The 23,402-nt window shown below is 45.9% G+C and overlaps 1 protein-coding gene across 1 annotated transcript in view; it reads left to right on the top strand.

The window, feature by feature from the left end:
- The window catches only part of LOC136185725 (uncharacterized), a 30,528-nt gene that overhangs the window by 6,080 nt on the left and 1,046 nt on the right, over nt 1-23,402 (top strand). The window contains exons 2-3 of the mRNA XM_065972907.1: nt 19,337-22,535; nt 22,588-23,377. Of these exons, the coding sequence (XP_065828979.1) occupies nt 20,484-22,535; nt 22,588-23,377 (2,842 nt within the window). The 5' untranslated portion in view covers nt 19,337-20,483. The remainder of the gene's footprint in view (nt 1-19,336; nt 22,536-22,587; nt 23,378-23,402) is intronic.

Raw genomic sequence — 23,402 nt, 5'->3', positions numbered from 1 at the left:
AGAAGGCCGTATTCCAATTGGACGAATCAGTGCCAGACAATCACTCCATCTGTCTGCAAGGTTAATGCTAATGGGGAAAGTGACTTATCTGCAAGGTCTTTGCAACGCGCATTACTCCTGTGAAGACGAGCCATGTTGTTAGTACTGTTCGCTATTCTCAGCGTTCAGACGGCAGCTTCTCAGTTGAACGCTTCAGCTCTTTGCGATGGGGGTGACCTGCTCACAAAGATCAGAGACCTCGTGCCTCAGTGGACGACGTTCTGCCAAGCAATGAATCGCACTCAACTTCAAATTACGTTTTTTCATGACGTTCTCACAATCAAAGTGAAAGCGGCAAGCGCTTTTTTGCTTACTGATCTGCTTCCGAGCACAGGAATCTCGTTTCTGGACGATGGAAAAAGAATCAACATCTACTCGCTCGTCTTTAACTTCAACAATCCGTGGTCATTGACTGTCAAGACTCGTCCCTATCCTAACATCGAAATCGTCAGCGGGTTTCTCAGCGTTGAAGGATCGACCATTGACTTGACCGTGGGAAAAGGCAGCGGTGCAATCCCTATAAGTCTTAGCAGCATTGATGTCAGCGGCGATTGGATGGTCGGCACCGAACGAGTTTCAGTGACTTTCAAGGGTGCCGGTAATGTATTTTTATTGTCTGGAAAGCCAACAGACGACGAGATCAGCGTTCGATCTTTTATTGAAACGCTTGGCCAACAGCTTCTTCCCTCCGGAACGGAAGCCGCACTTAACCAAGCGGGCTTTGACGGCCTTCGCTTGCGAAACGTTGCAGTGACGGGATCCTATGATCGTACAAGTAACAACTTCGCTTTCTGTTTTACCGGTACGCCAACTATTTCCGGCTGGGGCCAGTACCGCATGCACTTGCTCTATCATCGCTACAATGGAGGAGCAAAACAAGCTGTGACACTGGCCGTCGACTTTGGTTCATTTCAACTGTCGAATCTCATAAAGACGGTGTCAGGCTTAGACGTTTCGAGCGTTCCACTTCTCGGAACCGTTATTGTGCCCGACTTGGGTCTTCTCGTCTCGACGGCCAATGTGTCACCAAACTTGTTACCAGATTGCGTCGAGGGTATTCTCAGAAATGCGGAACCGTATCCGGAAGGTTTGTCCATGATAACGCAATTCCAGATTGTGCCAGATGTTGACCCCATCAACTTCCTTATTAAAATTACTCCAGACGAGGGAATCTCTGTGCAAAAACTAGACAACAGTCTTCCCTTAACTGTTGCGAATGTAGCCCGTGGTTTGGGCATATCGATTGACTCACTACCACTTCCACCGGGCATCAACGATGATCTTTTCGACAGAGCTGTGAACACATTGGACTACGACAAGAAAAAAGGTTCTTTGTCTGTGAGAGTGAGCTGGTACAACCAGCTTGTGTTAATTCCGGATTTTTTGAGCGTTGATGATCCGTACGTTGACATAGTCATAACGACCATCACTGCCAAGAAAGTTCAGGTAAACGCTCACGGTCAATGGTCAATCGGATCGACGTCGTTCAGCGTTGCTGTTGAACCTAAAGAGGATGCTAGTCAAGAGTTTGTTCTCACGGGCTGCGACAGTTTCTTCAATATTGAAGATATACTCGCGACGGTCGACGGCACGTTTCTGCCGTCTGGAATAAGCTTGGACTTCCTGCGCGACTTTGTAATCGCAAATCCGTGCGTCAACGTTCCCGTCGGTCAAGCGGCCGGAACGAACGAGCTGCACTTGTCGGGAGAGCCGCGATTTGGCGATTTTGGCAAAGTGGCATTGCATTTTGTGTCAAAGAAGATAAACGGACAAGCGTCCGCCGCTCTGGGCCTTGATTTCGCCAATACCGGTTTCGCCGATTTACTGCAGAAACTGACCGGAATATCGATATCGTACGTTAAGCTTTTTGGTCATATGAAAATTGGTGTCATCGTGTCCAGTTCAGATTTTCCCGGAACAACGTTTCAAGGCGAGACTCTCAGTAAACTAGGCGAAATCAAGAAAGGACTAGTTTTGGCCGGTGCTTTCACTTTACCTTCATGTGGAAACGACGTCATATGCAAGTTTCTCAAACCGATTGTCGGTAGCTCGAGTCTCCAGTTGACGGCGACTATCGCCACGCTTAGCGATTTTACTGTAACAGCCGCTCTTGTAGATATCCCACTTGGGAGCAGTATGACGCTCCAATCGGCCGGACTTCAGCTTGCTATATCGTCGACGACCGCGCCGTCTTTTGGGATTGTGTGCAAATTACTTGTTAACAACCCTCGTCTACTTTTTGAGGGCTCGTTCAACGCAAGACCGACCGGCGAATTGGAAGCGTCGCTCAAGATGACCGGGCTGTGGAAACAAGCATTTGGATTTGATTGGCTGACGATCGGAAATTTGATTTTGTCTCTTAAATTTATTCCCGGTGTGACACCGACGGCGTTTGAAATCGGTGGCGAAGTAGCAATAGGCAATCCGGGAAAAGAGCTCAAAGGAGCCGTTTACGTCGGAATTGATACAACGGACCTATCAAAGAACTATTTCTTCGGTTCAGTCAGCGAATTGACGATTTACACTCTTATGACGGCTTTTGACATTCAGACGAATTACCTACCGCGTCCGCTGAGGGAGCTTGGTTTCGTCGAGGGAGTTGAAGTGTCTTATGCGTTGTTGGAGAAGACTGTTCCGGGACGCACTATACCGGCCGGCTTCAAAATGAAAGGAACGGTGAATTTTTTGGGTCTTCGAATCTTCGCCGACATTCGCTTGTCTCTCGGCGCGTTTCTGAAACTTGACTTGGGAATGAGTCCGTTGAATCTCGCCGGTGGAATCTTCAAAATGTACGCGCATTCGTCAGACAGATCGCGCGGTCCTTATTTGAAGGTCGATATTAGTCCTTCAAAAGTTCTTATTGAAGCCAGCGGATACGTCGAGCTATTTAGTTTTATTAAAAAAAGAGCTACGCTCGTGATTACCGACACGGAGTACATCACGGAAGTGAATGCTTTCTTCTTCGGCTTTCAAGCGGACTTGAGAGTTTACGCTGGGTACGGTTCTCTCTCGGCGGCATCATTTAGAGTGTACGGAAAATTGTCCACAGAGTGGATGGATGACCTTGTTAGCAAAGTCACGAGTATAATAAAAAATGTTGCCGACAAAGCGACAAAGGTGATTTCGGATGCTCAGGCTAAACTAGACCGAGCGCAACGCCCTCTCATTAGTGCTCAACGCGATTTGAGCAAGGCTCAGAACGACGTGAATAGACTGTGTTCTATCAAGCGCTGCAAACGATGTAAGAATTACGTATATACGTATATGGTCTAGCTTGCTGTTATATTGACTGTCTTTGGTTGCGTACAGTTTGCGTTGGATGTCCATCGTGGAACCGTTGTTGTACGAAAGTGTGGGGAGCTTGCGTTGGCTGCCCCGGTTGGAACCGCTGTTGCACTCGCGTCGACGACCCAATCTGCGTCATTGCCAATACTGGCTGTCGAGCATTGCGCGGTGTGGCCTTCGTAGCGCTGGGACTTGCTAAACTGGCTTTGGAAGCAGTGAAAATACCGTTCAATGCAGCCAAACTTGCTCTCGAGGTCATCAAACAGACAGTAAAGGTGGGCGCGGAGGCCGCAAGCTGGATAATCAAAAACGGTTTGACGTTCCTGATTCGTATTCGTAAAATCGATTTCGACGCTAGTATTCACGCCGTGGAAGGGGGAAAATTTGGAGGCTCTGTCGAGGTATCCTTTCTCAAAGGTCCTTATATACGCTTTTCATTCAGTCTTCGACTGCGGTCGCCTCTCGAGATGGCAAAGGATCTTGCTGATCGAGTGTGGCCGACGATTTCCGGTCGCCGACGACGTGACGCGGAAGCGAGCTTAAATTCGGCTTTCCCCGAATACGTCGAACGATTGGTAAAGCCTTACAGGCCGGGTTTGTACCAACCAGTGAAAAGCAGGCGCGTTCGAGATGGACTACCGCCAATGGAAGAATTTGCCGCTCTTACTGTGAAAAAAAATAGCTTTCCTAAAGAAGAAGAGCCAAACAGCATTGAAGTCAAACGTTATTTACAGGACAAGCTCAACAGTGTTATCGCCAAAGGGGAGAACGGAAGACCACACGTTAATGCAAACCAAAAGTTTGATCGACAGCCAGGTACTGCATCAGATCGTAGTACTTTAATTAACGCAAATTTTGCCTTTTTTCATTTTTGATTAATCTAGAAAGCAGTGAAGAACGTTGCGCATTCGTTCAAGAACGTTTGGACTTTCTTTCTCACGTCGTTTCCTCTTTGGAAAACGTTTACGTTGGTCTGGAACAAGAAACGAAACTTTTTGCGTCTCAGAAAGCGAAGATTGGGAACTGCTCTTTCCTCAACAAATATGAGCAAAAAGAAAAAAGAATAGAAAACAGGTTAAAAAATCGCTTTGGAGAAAAGGACATTCGAGAAAGACTAAAAGGCAAGTATTTATCTGCATGGTCACTAGCTATGGCCGCTAATGTTAAATTCCTTCTATAGCCGAACATGACAAGTTGGCTGAAGCTCGCGAAATGTGCGACGGTATAGTATTCAATCCTGCCTGAGCTAAGAAACTAACTGACATTGAATTCAGATGTTTCGGCGGCGTATAGAAAGACTCGCGATGTCCTGATCGATCAAAATTCGAGGGGCTTACGAAACGTCATGAACGAAATCGAACAGTTGACGAAGAGCACGTTCGGGAAAACTCTAAGGGCGTTCGTCAACGATCTGTGCGATTCGTTGCATTCCATCCTTGAAAAGGACTCGCACGAAGAATCTCGTCGTTTACCTTATCTGGTGGCCGGGGTCTGTTCGGTAAGCAATCATACAGTGATCATGCACTGACCTTATATTAGCCGCTGCCGCGAAAATGAAGACATAATTCGTGTTTCTGTATTCTTAGCACTTTGGATATCATGGCGGCGAAGACGTTGGAAACCAAACCGTGATAAAGTCGCGTTCGACCATTGCAGCACTTAAAATTCAACTTGAGCAGATAAGAAAACTTGAATTATCTTTGTCAGGCTGTCGTGACTAGGCTTGGCTAAGCTCACTTTCTTTTATTGTTCAGCTGTTGTTGCCAGTGTGTTGTGTCGTAATTTCTTTTTTTGTTTGCCGCCTGGGACAATTTGTCCTGGGACAATTTGTCCTGGGACAATTTGTGCTGGGACAATTTGTCCTGGGACAATTTGTCCTGGGACAATTTGTCCTGGGGACAATTTGTCTTGTGGACGATTTGTCCTGGGGACAATTTGTCCCCAGGACAAATTGTTCTGGCACAATTTGTCCCGGGACAATTTGTCCTGGGACAATTTGTCCTGGGGCCAATTTGTCCTGGGGACAATTTGTCCCCAGGACAAATTGTCCTGGCACAATTTGTCCTGGGACAATTTGTCCTGGGACAATTTGTCCTGGGACAATTTGTCCTGGGGACAATTTGTCCTGGGGACAATTTGTCCTGGGACAATTTGTTCTGGGGACAATTTGTCCTGGGACAATTTGTCCTGGGGACAATTTGTCTTGGGGACAATTTGTCTTGGGACAATTTGTCCTGTGGACAATTTGTCCCCATCACAATTTGTCCTCGGGACAAATTGTCCTGGGACAATTTGTCTTACGACAATTTGTCCTGGGACAATTTGTCCTGGGACAATTTGTCCGGGGACAATTTGTCCTGGGACAATTTGTCCTGGGGCCAATTTGTCCTGGGGACAATTTGTCCCGAGGACAAATTGTCCTGGCACAATTTGTCCTGGGACAATTTGTCCTGGGACAATTTGTCCTGGGAAAATTTGTCCTGGGGACAATTTGTCCTGGGGACAATTTGTCCTGGGACAATTTGTCCTGGGGACAATTTGTCCTGGGACAATTTGTCCTGGGGACAATTTGTCTTGGGGACAATTTGTCTTGGGACAATTTGTCCTGGGGACAATTTATCCTGGGACAATTTGTCCTGGGGACAATTTGTCCTGGGGACAATTTGTCCTGGGACAATTTGTCCTGGGGACAATTTGTCCTGGGACAATTTGTCCTGGGACAATTTGTTCTGGGGACAATTTGTCCTGGGGACAATTTGTCCTGGGACAATTTGTCCTGGGACAATTTGTCCGGGGACAATTTGTCCTGGGACAATTTGTCTTACGACAATTTGTCCTGGGACAATTTGTCCTGGGACAATTTGTCCGGGGACAATTTGTCCTGGGACAATTTGTCCTGGGACAATTTGTCCTGGCGACAATTTGTCCTGGGGATAATTTGTCCTGGGACAATTTGTCCTGGGGACAATTTGTCTTGGGGACAATTTGTCTTGGGACAATTTGTCCTGGGGACAATTTGTCCTGGGGACATTTTGTCCTGGGACAATTTGTCTTACGACAATTTGTCCTGGGACAATTTGTCCTGGGACAATTTGTCCTGGGGACAATTTGTCCTGGGACAATTTGTCCTGGGGACAATTTGTCTTGGGGACAATTTGTCTTGGGACAATTTGTCCAGGGGCCAATTTGTCCTGGGACAATTTGTCTTGGGACAATTTGTCCTGGGACAATTTGTCCTGGGGACAATTTGTCCTGGGACAATTTGTCCTAAGAACAATTTGTCTTGGGGACAATTTGTCTTGGGACAATTTGTCCTGGGGACAATTTGTCCTGGGGACAATTTGTCCTGGGACAATTTGTCTTACGACAATTTGTCCTGGGACAATTTGTCCTGGGACAATTTGTCCGGGGACAATTTGTCCTGGGACAATTTGTCCTGGGGACAATTTGTCCTGGGACAATTTGTCTTACGACAATTTGTCCTGGGACAATTTGTCCTGGGACAATTTGTCCTGGGACAATTTGTCCGGGGACAATTTGTCCTGGGACAATTTGTCTTACGACAATTTGTCCTGGGACAATTTGTCCTGGGACAATTTGTCCGGGGACAATTTGTCCTGGGACAATTTGTCCTGGGACAATTTGTCCTGGCGACAATTTGTCCTGGGGATAATTTGTCCTGGGACAATTTGTCCTGGGGACAATTTGTCTTGGGGACAATTTGTCTTGGGACAATTTGTCCTGGGGACAATTTGTCCTGGGGACATTTTGTCCTGGGACAATTTGTCTTACGACAATTTGTCCTGGGACAATTTGTCCTGGGACAATTTGTCCTGGGGACAATTTGTCCTGGGACAATTTGTCTTACGACAATTTGTCCTGGGACAATTTGTCCTGGGACAATTTGTCCGGGGACAATTTGTCCTGGGACAATTTGTCCTGGGACAATTTGTCCGGGGACAATTTGTCCTGGGACAATTTGTCTTACGACAATTTGTCCTGGGACAATTTGTCCTGGGACAATTTGTCCGGGGACAATTTGTCCTGGGACAATTTGTCCTGGGACAATTTGTCCTGGCGACAATTTGTCCTGGGGATAATTTGTCCTAGGACAATTTGTCCTGGGACAATTTGTCCTGGGACAATTTGTCCTGGGGACAATTTGTCCTGGGGACAATTTGTCCTGGGGACAATTTGTCCTGGGGACAATTTGTCCTGGGACAATTTGTCCTGGGGACAATTTGTCCTGGGACAATTTGTCCTGGGACAATTTGTTCTCGGGACAATTTGTCCTGGGGACAATTTGTCCTGGGACAATTTGTCCTGGGACAATTTCTCCTGGGACAATTTGTCCTGGGGACAATTTGTCCTGGGACAATTTGTCCTGGGGACAATTTGTCTTGGGGACAATTTGTCTTGGGACAATTTGTCCTGGGGACAATTTGTCCTGGGACAATTTGTCCTGGGGCCAATTTGTCCTGGGGACAATTTGTCCCGAGGACAAATTGTCCTGGCACAATTTGTCCTGGGACAATTTGTCCTGGGACAATTTGTCCTGGGAAAATTTGTCCTGGGGACAATTTGTCCTGGGGACAATTTGTCCTGGGACAATTTGTCCTGGCGACAATTTGTCCTGGGGATAATTTGTCCTGGGACAATTTGTCCTGGGACAATTTGTCCTGGGACAATTTGTCCTGGGGACAATTTGTCCTGGGGACAATTTGTCCTGGGGACAATTTGTCCTGGGGACAATTTGTCCTGGGACAATTTGTCCTGGGGACAATTTGTCCTGGGACAATTTGTCCTGGGACAATTTGTTCTGGGGACAATTTGTCCTGGGACAATTTGTCCTGGCGACAATTTGTCCTGGGGATAATTTGTCCTGGGACAATTTGTCCTGGGGACAATTTGTCTTGGGGACAATTTGTCTTGGGACAATTTGTCCTGGGGACAATTTGTCCTGGGGACATTTTGTCCTGGGACAATTTGTCTTACGACAATTTGTCCTGGGACAATTTGTCCTGGGACAATTTGTCCTGGGGACAATTTGTCCTGGGACAATTTGTCTTACGACAATTTGTCCTGGGACAATTTGTCCTGGGACAATTTGTCCGGGGACAATTTGTCCTGGGACAATTTGTCCTGGGACAATTTGTCCGGGGACAATTTGTCCTGGGACAATTTGTCTTACGAAAATTTGTCCTGGGACAATTTGTCCTGGGACAATTTGTCCGGGGACAATTTGTCCTGGGACAATTTGTCCTGGGACAATTTGTCCTGGCGACAATTTGTCCTGGGGATAATTTGTCCTAGGACAATTTGTCCTGAGACAATTTGTCCTGGGACAATTTGTCCTGGGGACAATTTGTCCTGGGGACAATTTGTCCTGGGGACAATTTGTCCTGGGGACAATTTGTCCTGGGACAATTTGTCCTGGGACAATTTGTTCTGGGGACAATTTGTCCTGGGGACAATTTGTCCTGAGACAATTTGTCCTGGGGACAATTTGTCTTGGGGACAATTTGTCTTGGGACAATTTGTCCTGGGGACAATTTATCCTGGGACAATTTGTCCTGGGGACAATTTGTCCTGGGGACAATTTGTCCTGGGACAATTTGTCCTGGGGACAATTTGTCCTGGGACAATTTGTCCTTGGACAATTTCTTCTGGGGACAATTTGTCCTGGGGACAATTTGTCCTGGGACAATTTGTCCTGGGACAATTTGTCCTGGGACAATTTGTCCTGGGGACAATTTGTCCTGGGACAATTTGTCCTGGGGACAATTTGTCTTGGGGACAATTTGTCTTGGGACAATTTCTCCTGGGGCCAATTTGTCCTGGGACAATTTGTCTTGGGACAATTTGTCCTGGGACAATTTGTCCTGGGGACAATTTGTCCTGGGACAATTTGTCCTAAGAACAATTTGTCTTGGGGACAATTTGTCTTGGGACAATTTGTCCTGGGGACAATTTGTCCTGGGGACAATTTGTCCTGGGACAATTTGTCTTACGACAATTTGTCCTGGGACAATTTGTCCTGGGACAATTTGTCCGGGGACAATTTGTCCTGGGACAATTTGTCCTGGGGACAATTTGTCCTGGGACAATTTGTCTTACGACAATTTGTCCTGGGACAATTTGTCCTGGGACAATCTGTCCTGGGACAATTTGTCCGGGTACAATTTGTCCTGGGACAATTTGTCCTGGGACAATTTGTCCGGGGACAATTTGTCCTGGGACAATTTGTCTTACGACAATTTGTCCTGGGACAATTTGTCCTGGGACAATTTGTCCGGGGACAATTTGTCCTGGGACAATTTGTCCTGGGACAATTTGTCCTGGCGACAATTTGTCCTGGGGATAATTTGTCCTGGGACAATTTGTCCTGGGACAATTTGTCCTGGGACAATTTGTCCTGGGGACAATTTGTCCTGGGGACAATTTGTCCTTGGGACAATTTGTCCTGGGGACAATTTGTCCTGGGACAATTTGTCCTGGGGACAATTTGTCCTGGGACAATTTGTCCTGGGACAATTTGTTCTCGGGACAATTTGTCCTGGGGACAATTTGTCCTGGGACAATTTGTCCTGGGACAATTTTTCCTGGGACAATTTGTCCTGGGGACAATTTGTCCTGGGACAATTTGTCCTGGGGACAATTTGTCTTGGGGACAATTTGTCTTGGGACAATTTGTCCTGGGGACAATTTGTCCTGGGACAATTTGTCCTGGGGCCAATTTGTCCTGGGGACAATTTGTCCCGAGGACAAATTGTCCTGGCACAATTTGTCCTGGGACAATTTGTCCTGGGACAATTTGTCCTGGGAAAATTTGTCCTGGGGACAATTTGTCCTGGGGACAATTTGTCCTGGGACAATTTGTCCTGGGGACAATTTGTCCTGGGACAATTTGTCCTGGGACAATTTGTCCTGGGGACAATTTGTCCTGGGACAATTTGTCCTGGGACAATTTGTTCTGGGGACAATTTGTCCTGGGGACAATTTGTCCTGGGACAATTTGTCCTGGGACATTTTGTCTTACGACAATTTGTCCTGGGACAATTTGTCCTGAGACAATTTGTCCGGGGACAATTTGTCCTGGGACAATTTGTCCTGGGGACAATTTGTCCTAGGGACAATTTGTCCTGGGACAATTTGTCCTGGGACAATTTGTCCTGGGGACAATTTGTCCTGGGACAATTTGTCTTACGACAATTTGTCCTGGGACAATTTGTCCTGGGACAATTTGTCCTGGGACAATTTGTCCGGGGACAATTTGTCCTGGGACAATTTGTCTTACGACAATTTGTCCTGGGACAATTTGTCTTACGACAATTTGTCCTGGGACAATTTGTCCTGGGACAATTTGTCCTGGGACAATTTGTCCTGGCGACAATTTGTCCTGGGGATAATTTGTGTTGGGACAATTTGTCCTGGGGACAATTTGTCTTGGGGACAATTTGTCTTGGGACAATTTGTCCTGGGGACAATTTGTCCTGGGGACAATTTGTCCTGGGACAATTTGTCTTACGACAATTTGTCCTGGGACAATTTGTCCTGGGACAATTTGTCCTGGGGACAATTTGTCCTGGGACAATTTGTCTTACGACAATTTGTCCTGGGACAATTTGTCCGGGGACAATTTGTCCTGGGACAATTTGTCCTGGGACAATTTGTCCTGGGGACAATTTGTCCTGGGGACAATTTGTCCTGGGACAATTTGTCCTGGGACAATTTGTCCTGGGACAATTTGTCCGGGGGACAATTTGTCCTGGGACAATTTGTCCTGGGGACAATTTGTCTTGGGGACAATTTGTCTTGGGACAATTTGTCCCCAGGACAATTTGTCCTCGGGACAAATTGTCCTGGGACAATTTGTCTTACGACAATTTGTCCTGGGACAATTTGTCCTGGGACAATTTGTCCGGGGACAATTTGTCCTGGGACAATTTGTCCTGGGACAATTTGTCCTGGCGACAATTTGTCCTGGGGATAATTTGTCCTGGGACAATTTGTCCTGGGACAATTTGTCCTGGGACAATTTGTCCTGGGGACAATTTGTCTTGGGGACAATTTGTCTTGGGACAATTTCTCCTGGGGCCAATTTGTCCTGGGACAATTTGTCTTGGGACAATTTGTCCTGGGACAATTTGTCCTGGGGACAATTTGTCCTGGGACAATTTGTCCTAAGAACAATTTGTCTTGGGGACAATTTGTCTTGGGACAATTTGTCCTGGGGACAATTTGTCCTGGGGACAATTTGTCCTGGGACAATTTGTCTTACGACAATTTGTCCTGGGACAATTTGTCCTGGGACAATTTGTCCGGGGACAATTTGTCCTGGGACAATTTGTCCTGGGGACAATTTGTCCTGGGACAATTTGTCTTACGACAATTTGTCCTGGGACAATTTGTCCTGGGACAATCTGTCCTGGGACAATTTGTCCGGGTACAATTTGTCCTGGGACAATTTGTCCTGGGACAATTTGTCCGGGGACAATTTGTCCTGGGACAATTTGTCTTACGACAATTTGTCCTGGGACAATTTGTCCTGGGACAATTTGTCCGGGGACAATTTGTCCTGGGACAATTTGTCCTGGGACAATTTGTCCTGGCGACAATTTGTCCTGGGGATAATTTGTCCTGGGACAATTTGTCCTGGGACAATTTGTCCTGGGACAATTTGTCCTGGGGACAATTTGTCCTGGGGACAATTTGTCCTTGGGACAATTTGTCCTGGGGACAATTTGTCCTGGGACAATTTGTCCTGGGGACAATTTGTCCTGGGACAATTTGTCCTGGGACAATTTGTTCTCGGGACAATTTGTCCTGGGGACAATTTGTCCTGGGACAATTTGTCCTGGGACAATTTTTCCTGGGACAATTTGTCCTGGGGACAATTTGTCCTGGGACAATTTGTCCTGGGGACAATTTGTCTTGGGGACAATTTGTCTTGGGACAATTTGTCCTGGGGACAATTTGTCCTGGGACAATTTGTCCTGGGGCCAATTTGTCCTGGGGACAATTTGTCCCGAGGACAAATTGTCCTGGCACAATTTGTCCTGGGACAATTTGTCCTGGGACAATTTGTCCTGGGAAAATTTGTCCTGGGGACAATTTGTCCTGGGGACAATTTGTCCTGGGACAATTTGTCCTGGGGACAATTTGTCCTGGGACAATTTGTCCTGGGACAATTTGTCCTGGGGACAATTTGTCCTGGGACAATTTGTCCTGGGACAATTTGTTCTGGGGACAATTTGTCCTGGGGACAATTTGTCCTGGGACAATTTGTCCTGGGACATTTTGTCTTACGACAATTTGTCCTGGGACAATTTGTCCTGAGACAATTTGTCCGGGGACAATTTGTCCTGGGACAATTTGTCCTGGGGACAATTTGTCCTAGGGACAATTTGTCCTGGGACAATTTGTCCTGGGACAATTTGTCCTGGGGACAATTTGTCCTGGGACAATTTGTCTTACGACAATTTGTCCTGGGACAATTTGTCCTGGGACAATTTGTCCTGGGACAATTTGTCCGGGGACAATTTGTCCTGGGACAATTTGTCTTACGACAATTTGTCCTGGGACAATTTGTCTTACGACAATTTGTCCTGGGACAATTTGTCCTGGGACAATTTGTCCTGGGACAATTTGTCCTGGCGACAATTTGTCCTGGGGATAATTTGTGTTGGGACAATTTGTCCTGGGGACAATTTGTCTTGGGGACAATTTGTCTTGGGACAATTTGTCCTGGGGACAATTTGTCCTGGGGACAATTTGTCCTGGGACAATTTGTCTTACGACAATTTGTCCTGGGACAATTTGTCCTGGGACAATTTGTCCTGGGGACAATTTGTCCTGGGACAATTTGTCTTACGACAATTTGTCCTGGGACAATTTGTCCGGGGACAATTTGTCCTGGGACAATTTGTCCTGGGACAATTTGTCCTGGGGACAATTTGTCCTGGGGACAATTTGTCCTGGGACAATTTGTCCTGGGACAATTTGTCCTGGGACAATTTGTCCGGGGGACAATTTGTCCTGGGACAATTTGTCCTGGGGACAATTTGTCTTGGGGACAATTTGTCTTGGGACAATTTGTCCCCAGGACAATTTGTCCTCGGGACAAATTGTCCTGGGACAATTTGTCTTACGACAATTTGTCCTGGGACAATTTGTCCTGGGACAATTTGTCCGGGGACAATTTGTCCTGGGACAATTTGTCCTGGGACAATTTGTCCTGGCGACAATTTGTCCTGGGGATAATTTGTCCTGGGACAATTTGTCCTGGGACAATTTGTCCTGGGACAATTTGTCCTGGGGACAATTTGTCCTGGGGACAATTTGTCCTGGGGACAATTTGTCCTGGGGACAATTTGTCCTGGGACAATTTGTCCTGGGACAATTTTTTCTGGGGACATTTTGTCCTGGGGACAATTTGTCCTGGGACAATTTGTCCTGGGACAATTTGTCCTGGGACAATTTGTCCTGGGGACAATTTGTCCTGGGACAATTTGTCCTGGGGACAATTTGTCTTGGGGACAATTTGTCTTGGGACAATTTGTCCTGGGGACAATTTGTCCTGGGACAATTTGTCCCTGGCCAATTTGTCCTTGGGACAATTTGTCCCCAGGACAAATTGTCCTGGCACAATTTGTCCTGGGACAATTTGTCCTGGGGACAATTTGTCTTGGGGACAATTTGTCCTGGGACAATTTGTCCTGGGACAATTTGTCCTGGAACAATTTGTCCTGGGGACAATTTGTCCTGGAACAATTTGTCCTGGGGCCAATTTGTCCTGTGACAATTTGTCCTGGGGACAATTTGTCCTGGGGACAATTTGTCCTGGGGACAATTTGTTCTGGGACAATTTGTCCTGGAAATTCTAAATTACTTCAGAATTAATTCTGCATTAATGCAGAATAAATTCTGCATTTATTCTGCATTAATTCAGAATTAATTCTGCATTTATTCAGAAGTAATTCTGCATTAATTAAGAATAAGTTCTGCATTAATTAAGAATAAGTTCTGCATTAATTCAGAATAAATTCTGCAATAATCTAGAATAATTTCTGCATTAATTCAGAATAAATTCTGCATTAATCCATTATAAATTCTGCGTTAATTCTGAATTAATTCTGCATTAATTCAGAATAAATTCTGCATTAATTCAGAATTAATTTTGCATTAATTCAGAATAAATTCTGCATTAATTTAGAATTAATTTGGTATTAATTCAGAATAAATTCTGCAATAATTCAGAATAAATGCAGAATAAATTCTGTTTTAATTCAGAATAAATTCTGAATTAATTCAGAATAAATTCTGCATTTATTCAGAATCAATTCTGCATTAATTCAGAATTAATTCTGCATTAATTCAGAATAATTTCTAAATTAATTAGGAATAAATTCTGCATTAATTCAGAATAAATTCCGCATTTATTATGCATTAATTCAGAATTAATTCTGCATTTATTCGGAATTAATTCTACATTATTTAAGAATAAATTCTGCATTAAGTCAGAATAATTTTTTCATTAATTCAGAATAAATTCCGATTTTATTCTTCAATAATTCACAATTTATTCTGCTTTTATTCAGAATTAATTCTACATTAATTCAGTATAAATTCTGAATTAATTCAGAATAAATTCTGAATTCATTCAGAATAAATCCTGCATTAAGTCAGAATAAATTCTGTGTTTATTCAGAGAATGTGAGATTTTTTCGCGATGTTTTAGCGCGCGTTACACTCGAAAAGCCCTGCTCGTCGTTCGTCTCCTGTGCATCGCTTAGCGAGCGAGTTTGAGGTTCTTGATCGACTTCTTGTCGTGTTCCGTCACGTTCTGAACGGTTATTGCTAAGTTTTTCGTCGTCATGGCGTTTCGGGGTGTACGAGCGATCTTTTAGAACGATCGCCGACGTATCGTCGACTCACGACGGAGCGCCTGTCGTTTTCTTCACCTTACATACGATCATGGATGCTTCATGGCAGCGTAGCTCTCGTAAAGAATATAGAATGTTGAAAAGAAAGCTGAAGCACCTTGTCTACGTAAGTTCACGATCTTTTATTCCGCATTAATTCAGAATTAATTCTGTATTTATTCAGAATTAATTCTGCATTAATTCAGAATAAATTCTGCATTAATTCAGAATAAAATCCGCATTTTTTCTGCATTAATTCAGAATTAATTCTGCATTTATTCAGAATAAATTCTGAATTAATTCTGCATTAATTCAGAATAAATTTCGCATTTATTCTGCATTAATTCAGAATTAATTCTGCATTTATTCAGAATAAATTCTGCATTAATTCAGAATAAATTCTGCATTAATTCAGAATTAATTCTGAATTAATTCAGAATAAATGCTACATTTATTCAGAATAAATTCTGCATTAATTCAGAATAAGTTCTGCATTAATTCAGAATAAATTCTGCATTAATTCAGAATAAATTCCGCATTTATTCAGAATAAATTCGGCATTAGTTCCGAATAAATTCTGCATTAGTTCCGAATAAATTCTGCATTAATTCAGAATAAATTCTGCATTAATTCAGAATTAATTCTGAATTAATTCAGAATAAATGCTACATTTATTCAGAATAAATTCTGCATTAATTCAGAATAAGTTCTGCATTAATTCAGAATAAATTCTGCATTAATTCAGAATAAATTCCGCATTTATTCAGAATAAATTCGGCATCAGTTCCGAATAAATTCTGCATTAATTCAGAATAAATTCTGCATTAATTCGGAATTAATTCTGAATTAATTCTGCATTTATTCAGAATTTGTCCTGGGGACAATTTGTCCCCAGGACAAATTGTCCTGGGACAATTTGTCCTGGGGACAATTTGTCCTGGGACAATTTGTCCTAAGACAATTTGTCCTGGGACAATTTGTCCTGGGACAATTTGTCTTACGACAATTTGTCTTGGGACAATTTGTCCTGGGGACAATTTGTCCTGGGACAATTTGTCCTGGGGACAATTTGTCTTGGGGACAATTTGTCTTGGGACAATTTGTCCTGGGGACAATTTGTCCTGGGACAATTTGTCCTGGGGACAATTTGTCTTGGGGACAATTTGTCTTGGGACAATTTGTCCCCAGGACAATTTGTCCCCAGGACAATTTGTCCTCGGGACAAATTGTCCTGGGACAATTTGTCTTACGACAATTTGTCCTGGGACAATTTGTCCTGGGACAATTTGTCCTCGGGACAAATTGTCCTGGGACAATTTGTCTTACGACAATTTGTCCTGGGACAATTTGTCCTGGGGACAATTTGTCCTGGGACAATTTGTCCTGGGACAATTTGTCCTGGGACAATTTGTCCTGGGGACAATTTGTCCTGGGACAATTTGTCCTGGGACAGTTTGTCCTGGGACAATTTGTTCTGGGACAATTTGTCTTACGACAATTTGTCCTGGGACAATTTGTCCTGGGACAATTTGTCCTAGGACAATTTTTCCTCGGACAATTTGTCCTGGGACAATTTGTCCTGGGGACAATTTGTCCTGGGGACAATTTGTCCTGGGGACAATTTGTCCTGGGACAATTTGTCCTGGGACAATTTGTCCTGGGGACAATTTGTCCTGGGACAATTTGTCCTAAGACAATTTGTCCTGGGAGAATTTGTCCTGGGACAATTTGTCCTGGGGACAATTTGTCCTGGGACAATTTGTCCTGGGACAATTTGTCCTGGGGACAATTTGTCTTGGGGACAATTTGTCTTGGGACAATTTGTCCTGGGGACAATTTGTCCCGGGACAATTTGTCCTGGGGCCAATTTGTCCTGGGGCCAATTTGTCCCGAGCACAAATTGTCCTGGCACAATTTGTCCTGGGACAATTTGTCCTGGGGACAATTTGTCCTGGGACAATTTGTCCTGGGACAATTTGTTCTGGGGACAATTTGTCCTGGGGACAATTTGTCCTGGGACAATTTGTCCTGGGACAATTTGTCCTGGGACAATTTGTCCTGGGACAATTTGTCCTGGGACAATTTGTTCTGGGGACAATTTGTCCTGGGGACAATTTGTCCTGGGACAATTTGTCCTGGGAGAATTTGTCCTGGGACAATTTGTCCTGGGGACAATTTGTCCTGGGACAATTTGTCCTGGGGACAATTTGTCTTGGGGACAATTTGTCTTGGGACAATTTGTCCTGGGGACAATTTGTCCTGGGACAATTTGTCCTGGGGACAATTTGTCTTGGGGACAATTTGTCTTGGGACAATTTGTCCTGGGGACAATTTGTCCTGGGACAATTTGTCCTGGGAGAATTTGTCCTGGGACAATTTGTCCTGGGGACAATTTGTCTTGGGGACAATTTGTCTTGGGACAATTTGTTCTGGGGACAATTTGTCCTGGGACAATTTGTCCTGGGGCCAATTTGTCCTGAAGACAATTTGTCCCGAGGACAAATTGTCCTGGCACAATTTGTCCTGGGACAATTTGTCCTGGGACAATTTGTCCTGGGACAATTTGTCCTGGGGACAATTTGTCCTGGGGACAATTTGTCCTGGGACAATTTGTCCTGGGGACAATTTGTCCTGGGACAATTTGTCCTGGGACAATTTGTTCTGGGGACAATTTGTCCTGGGAACAATTTGTCCTGGGACAATTTGTCCTGGGGACAATTTGTCCTGGGACAATTTGTCCTGGGACAATTTGTCCTGGGGACAATTTGTCCTGGGGACAATTTGTCCTGGGACAATTTGTCCTGGGGACAATTTGTTCTGGGGACAATTTGTCCTGGGGACAATTTGTCCTAGGACAATTTTTCCTCGTACAATTTTTCCTGGGACAATTTGTCCTGGGACAATTTGTCCCGGGGACAATTTGTCCTGGGGACAATTTGTCCTGGGGACAATTTGTCCTGGGACAATTTGTCCTGGGACAATTTGTTCTGGGGACAATTTGTCCTGGGACAATTTGTCCTGGGGACAATTTGTCTTACGACAATTTGTCCTGGGACAATTTGTCCTGGGACAATTTGTCCTAGGACAATTTTTCCTCGGACAATTTGTCCTGGGACAATTTGTCCTGGTACAATTTTCCTGGGGACAATTTATCCTGGGGACAATTTGTCTCGGGACAATTTGTCCTGGGGACAATTTGTCCTGGGACAATTTGTCCTGGGACAATTTGTTCTGGGGACAATTTGTCCTGTGGACAATTTGTCCTGGGGACAATTTGTCCTGGGACAATTTGTCCTGCGGACAATTTGTCCTGGGACAATTTGTCCTGGGACATTTTGTTCTGGGGACAATTTGTCTTGGGGACAATTTGTCTTGGGACAATTTGTCCTGTGGACAATTTGTCCCCAGGACAATTTGTCCTCGGGACAAATTGTCCTGGGACAATTTGTCTTACGACAATTTGTCCTGGGACAATTTGTCCTGGGACAATTTGTCCGGGGACAATTTGTCCTGGGACAATTTGTCCTGGGACAATTTGTCCTGGGGACAATTTGTCCTGGGGACAATTTGTCCTGGGACAATTTGTCGTGGGACAATTTGTCCTGGGACAATTTGTCCTGGGGACAATTTGTCCTGGGGACAATTTGTCCTGGGACAATTTGTCCTGGGGACAATTTGTCCTGGGACAATTTGTCCTGGGACAATTTGTTCTGGGGACAATTTGTCCTGGGGACAATTTGTCCTGGGACAATTTGTCCTGGGACAATTTGTCCTGGGACAATTTGTCCTGGGGACAATTTGTCCTAGGACAATTTGTCCTGGGACAATTTGTCCTGAGACAATTAGTCCTTGGGACAATTTGTCTCGGGGACAATTTGTCCTGGGAGATTTTGTCCTGAGACAATATGTCCTTGGACAATTTGTCCTGTTTCGATTTAGCGCGCGCTAAACGAAACGACTACTTGAGTACTTCCTAGCCGAAGCTCGCGTACAACCGCGTACAACACAGCAAGAAATCGTTTTTGGAACATGGGCAGTCTATTAGCGGAATGTTGGGAAAGAGGACCCCCTTCATCGTATTCGTGTAGGCGCATGAACAGTCTCCTCCTCCTCTCTACTGTCAAGCCGCCTTTTCATTTTGGAAAGACTTTAATGAGCCCTGTTCAAGGCTATACAGTCATTTTGTGATCGCTGACTTCGAAGACTCGGCCCTAGTCATATCCAGACATTGATAGACCATCGATGGATTTCCCAGACTCAGCAGCCATTAGCACCACCATGAAAATAGGAGAGAACCGCTTCAATAGACCCTATAGATATCTACGACGATGTTTACGAAACGCGATAAGATCTTACTTCTCTCTCAACCAACGGCGTGACTCTGTACAAATGCTTTCAAAACAACATCTTCTCACTGGATCTGCCGAAAATACGCTCAGAAACGCGCTCAATGAAAGCTAAGGAATCGTAAGTAGCAACATTTGCATCGGAATTCTAAGAAGACTCAGCGGGTTTTTCAGTGTTAATTGAAGGACCGACCAGGAAAAGGAAGTGGTTTAGCAGCATTGACGTCAGCGGCGTTTGGGTGGTTGGCACTGAACGAGTTTCGTTAACTTTCAAGGGTGCCGATAATGTGTTTTTGTTGTCTGGGAATCCAGCAGACGGCGAGATCAGCGTCGGATCTTTTGTTGGAACGCTCGGCCAACAGCTTCTTCCCTCCGGAGCGGAAGCAGCACTTAACGATGCCGGTTTCGATAGCTTTAGCCTGCAAAACGTCGCAGTGACAGGATCCTTTGATCGTACAAATAACAACTTCGCTTTCTGTTTTACCGGTACACCGACCATATCCGGCTGGGGACAGTACAACATGCACTTGCTCTATCATCGCTACAATGGAGGAGCAAAACAAGTTGTGACACTGGGCGTCGACTTCGGCTCATTCCAACTATCAAATCTCATACAGACGGTGTCGGGCTTAGACGTTTCGAGCGTTCCACTTCTCGGAACCGTTACCGTTCCCGACTTGGGTCTTCTCGTCTCAACGGGTGATGTGTCGCCGAACTTGTTACCTGATTGCATCGAGGGCATTCTCAGCGCCACGGAACCGTATCCGGAAGGCTTGTCCATCGTAGCCCAATTCCAGATTGCGTTGATCCCATCAAGTTCCTGATCAAAATCACTCCGGACGCGGGAGTTTCTCTGCAAAAATTAGACGACAGTCTTTCGTTTACAGTTATGAATGTAGCTCGCGGTTTGGGCATATCCGTCGACTCTCTACCACTTCCACCTGGCATCGACAATCTTCTGAACGGAGCCGTTAGCTCATTAGATTACGACAAGACAAATGGTCTTTTGTCTGCCAGGGTGAGCTGGGGCAGTGAACTCGTGCTGATTCCGGATTTTTTGAGCATCCTTGATCCGTACGTCGACATAGTCGTGACGACAGCGACCAAGAAAGTTCAAATCAACGCTCACGGACAATGGTCAATCGGATCGACGTCGTTCAGCGTCGCTGTCGAACCCAAAGAGGACGCTAGTCAAGGGTTCGTTCTCACGGGCTGCGGCAGCTTGTTCAATATTGGCGATATACTCGCGACGGTCGGCGCCACGTTTCTACCGTCTGGAATAAGTATTGACTTCCTGAGCGACTTTGTAATCGCCAATCCGTGCATTAGCATTCCCGTCGGACAAGCAATCGCAACGAGCGAGCTCTTCTTATCCGGAGAACCGCGCTTTGGAGAATTCGGCGGAGTGACGCTGAATTTCGTGTTTAAGAAGGTCAACGGACAAGCGTCGGCCGCTCTGGGCCTTGACTTCGCCAATACCGGCTTCGCCGACTTGTTGGAAACACTGACCGGAAAATCGATATCGAGCGTTGCGCTTTTTGATCAGGGTGTGAAATTGGGCGTCATCGTGTCCAACGCAGATTTTTCCGGAACAACGTTTCAAGGCGAGACTCTTAGTACATTACAAATCAAGCAAGGTCTCACTTTGGCCGGCGTCTTTACTTTACCGTCATGCGGAAGCGACGTCATATGCAAGTTCCTCGAACCGATTGTCGGTAGCTCGAGTCTCCAATTGACGGCGACGATCGCTTCATTTAGCGATTTCACTGTAACGGCCGCTCTGGCGAACATCCCACTTGGCAGTGGCATGACTCTCCAATCGGCCGGACTCCAGCTCGCTCTCTCGTCGACGACGGCGCCGTCTGTGGGAATCGTGTGCCAATTACTCGTTCATGATCCTCTTCTTCTTTTCGAGGGCTCGTTCAGCGCGAGACCGACCGGCGAATTGGAAGCGTCGCTCTCGATGACCGGCTTGTGGGAACAGGCATTCGGAATCGAATGGCTGACGATCGGAAATTTGCTTCTGTCTATTAAATTCATTCCGGGCGCAACTCCGACGGCATTCGAAATCGGCGGCGAAATAGAAATAGGAACGGAGGGAAGCGAACTCAAAGGAGCCATCTACGCCGGCGTCGATACAACGGACCCATCGAACAACTATTTCTACGGTTCGGTCAGCGAATTGACGATTGACAGTCTCATGGCCGCTTTCGGCATCGAGACGGACCTTCCGCGTCCGCTGGGCGAGCTCGGTTTCACCGAAGGAATCGAAGTGTCGTATGCGTTATTGGACAAGACTGTTCCGGGACGCACTATACCGGCCGGCTTCAAAATGACGGGAACGGTAAATTTCTTGGGTTTTGTAATCTTCGCCGACATTCACGTGTCTCTCGGCGCCTTTCTGAAACTTGACTTGGAAATGAGTCCGTTGAGTCTCGCCGGTGGTATCTTCCAAATGTACGCGCATTCGTCAGACACATCGCTCGGTCCTTACTTGAAGGCCGATATCGACGTCAGTTCGAGTCCTCCGACAGTTCTCATCGAAGCCAGCGGTTACGTCAAGCTATTTTCCTTTATTGAAATCGGCGCTACGCTAGTGATTACCGATACGGAGTACATCATGGAAATAAGGGCTCCCTTTTTCGGCATCTTTCAAGCGTACTTAAGAGTTGCAGCCAGTTACGGCTCTCTCGAGGCGGCGTCATTTAGCGTGTACGGCGAATTGTCCACGGAGTGGCTGGACGATCTTGTGGAAAAAGTGACGAATATAATAGAGAACGGTGCCGACGAAGCGACGGCGAAGATTGAGGAAGCTCAGGCCGATGTAGACCGAGCGCAAGCCTCTCTCGATAGTGCCCAAGACGATTTGAACGATGCTCAGGACGACGTGAATAGCCTGTGTTCAATCAAGAGCTGCAGCAGCGGTAAGAGCTTATCTATAGCCTTTCTTACTTAAATTGCTTCTATATTTGACTGTCTTTGCTTGCATACAGTTTGCATTGGATGCCCGTCGTGCATGGAACGGTTGCTGTACGAGAGTGTGGGGAGCTTGCATTGGATGCCCCGGCTGGAATAGCTGTTGCACTCGCATCTCCGATCCAGGCTGCGTCATTGCCAATATCGCCTGTGAAGCATTACGCGGCTTGGCCTACGCAGCGTTGGAAGTCGCTGAAGTGGCTTTGGACGTAGCGAGAGGGCCGCTCTATGTAGCCGAAGCCGCTCTCGAAGGCGTCAAAGAGACGGTAAAGGCTGGCGCGGCGGCCGCAACTTGGATAGTCGCCAACGCTTTGACGGGCCTAATTCATATTCGCAAAATCGAGTTCAACGTTGACATTCACGTCGTGGAAGGGGGAGAATTCGGAGGCACCATCGAAGTGTCCTTCCTCAAGGGTTCTTATAATCGCTTTTCGTTCAGTCTTCAATTGCCGTCGCCTCTCGAGATGGCGAAGGATCTCGCTGATCGAGTGTGGACGGCGATATCTGGTCGCCGACGGCGCGACGCGGAGGCCAGTGTGAAGGCCGCTTTCCCCGCACACGTCGAACGATTTATATGGCCTTACAGACCCGGTTCGTACCAACCGGTGAAAAGCAGACGCGTTCGAGTGCCGGCAGAAGAATCGTTCAGCGCTCTTTCTCTTCAAATTGACGTTCCTACAACAGAAGCACCAGATAGCGATGAAGTTCAACCTAATTTGAAGGACGAGCTTGAAAGTGTTGTAAGGAAAGGGGAAGGGGGAAGACCACGCCTTAATGCGACGAGCCGAAAGTTTATTCGGAAATCAGGTACTACTTGCACGTATTGCATCAG

The sequence above is a fragment of the Oscarella lobularis genome, chromosome 4 (genome assembly GCF_947507565.1).
Source record: "Oscarella lobularis chromosome 4, ooOscLobu1.1, whole genome shotgun sequence".
NCBI lineage: Eukaryota > Metazoa > Porifera > Homoscleromorpha > Homosclerophorida > Oscarellidae > Oscarella > Oscarella lobularis.
The sequence above is the reverse complement of the archived record's forward strand: the minus strand, read 5'-3'. Positions and strand labels throughout refer to the sequence as shown.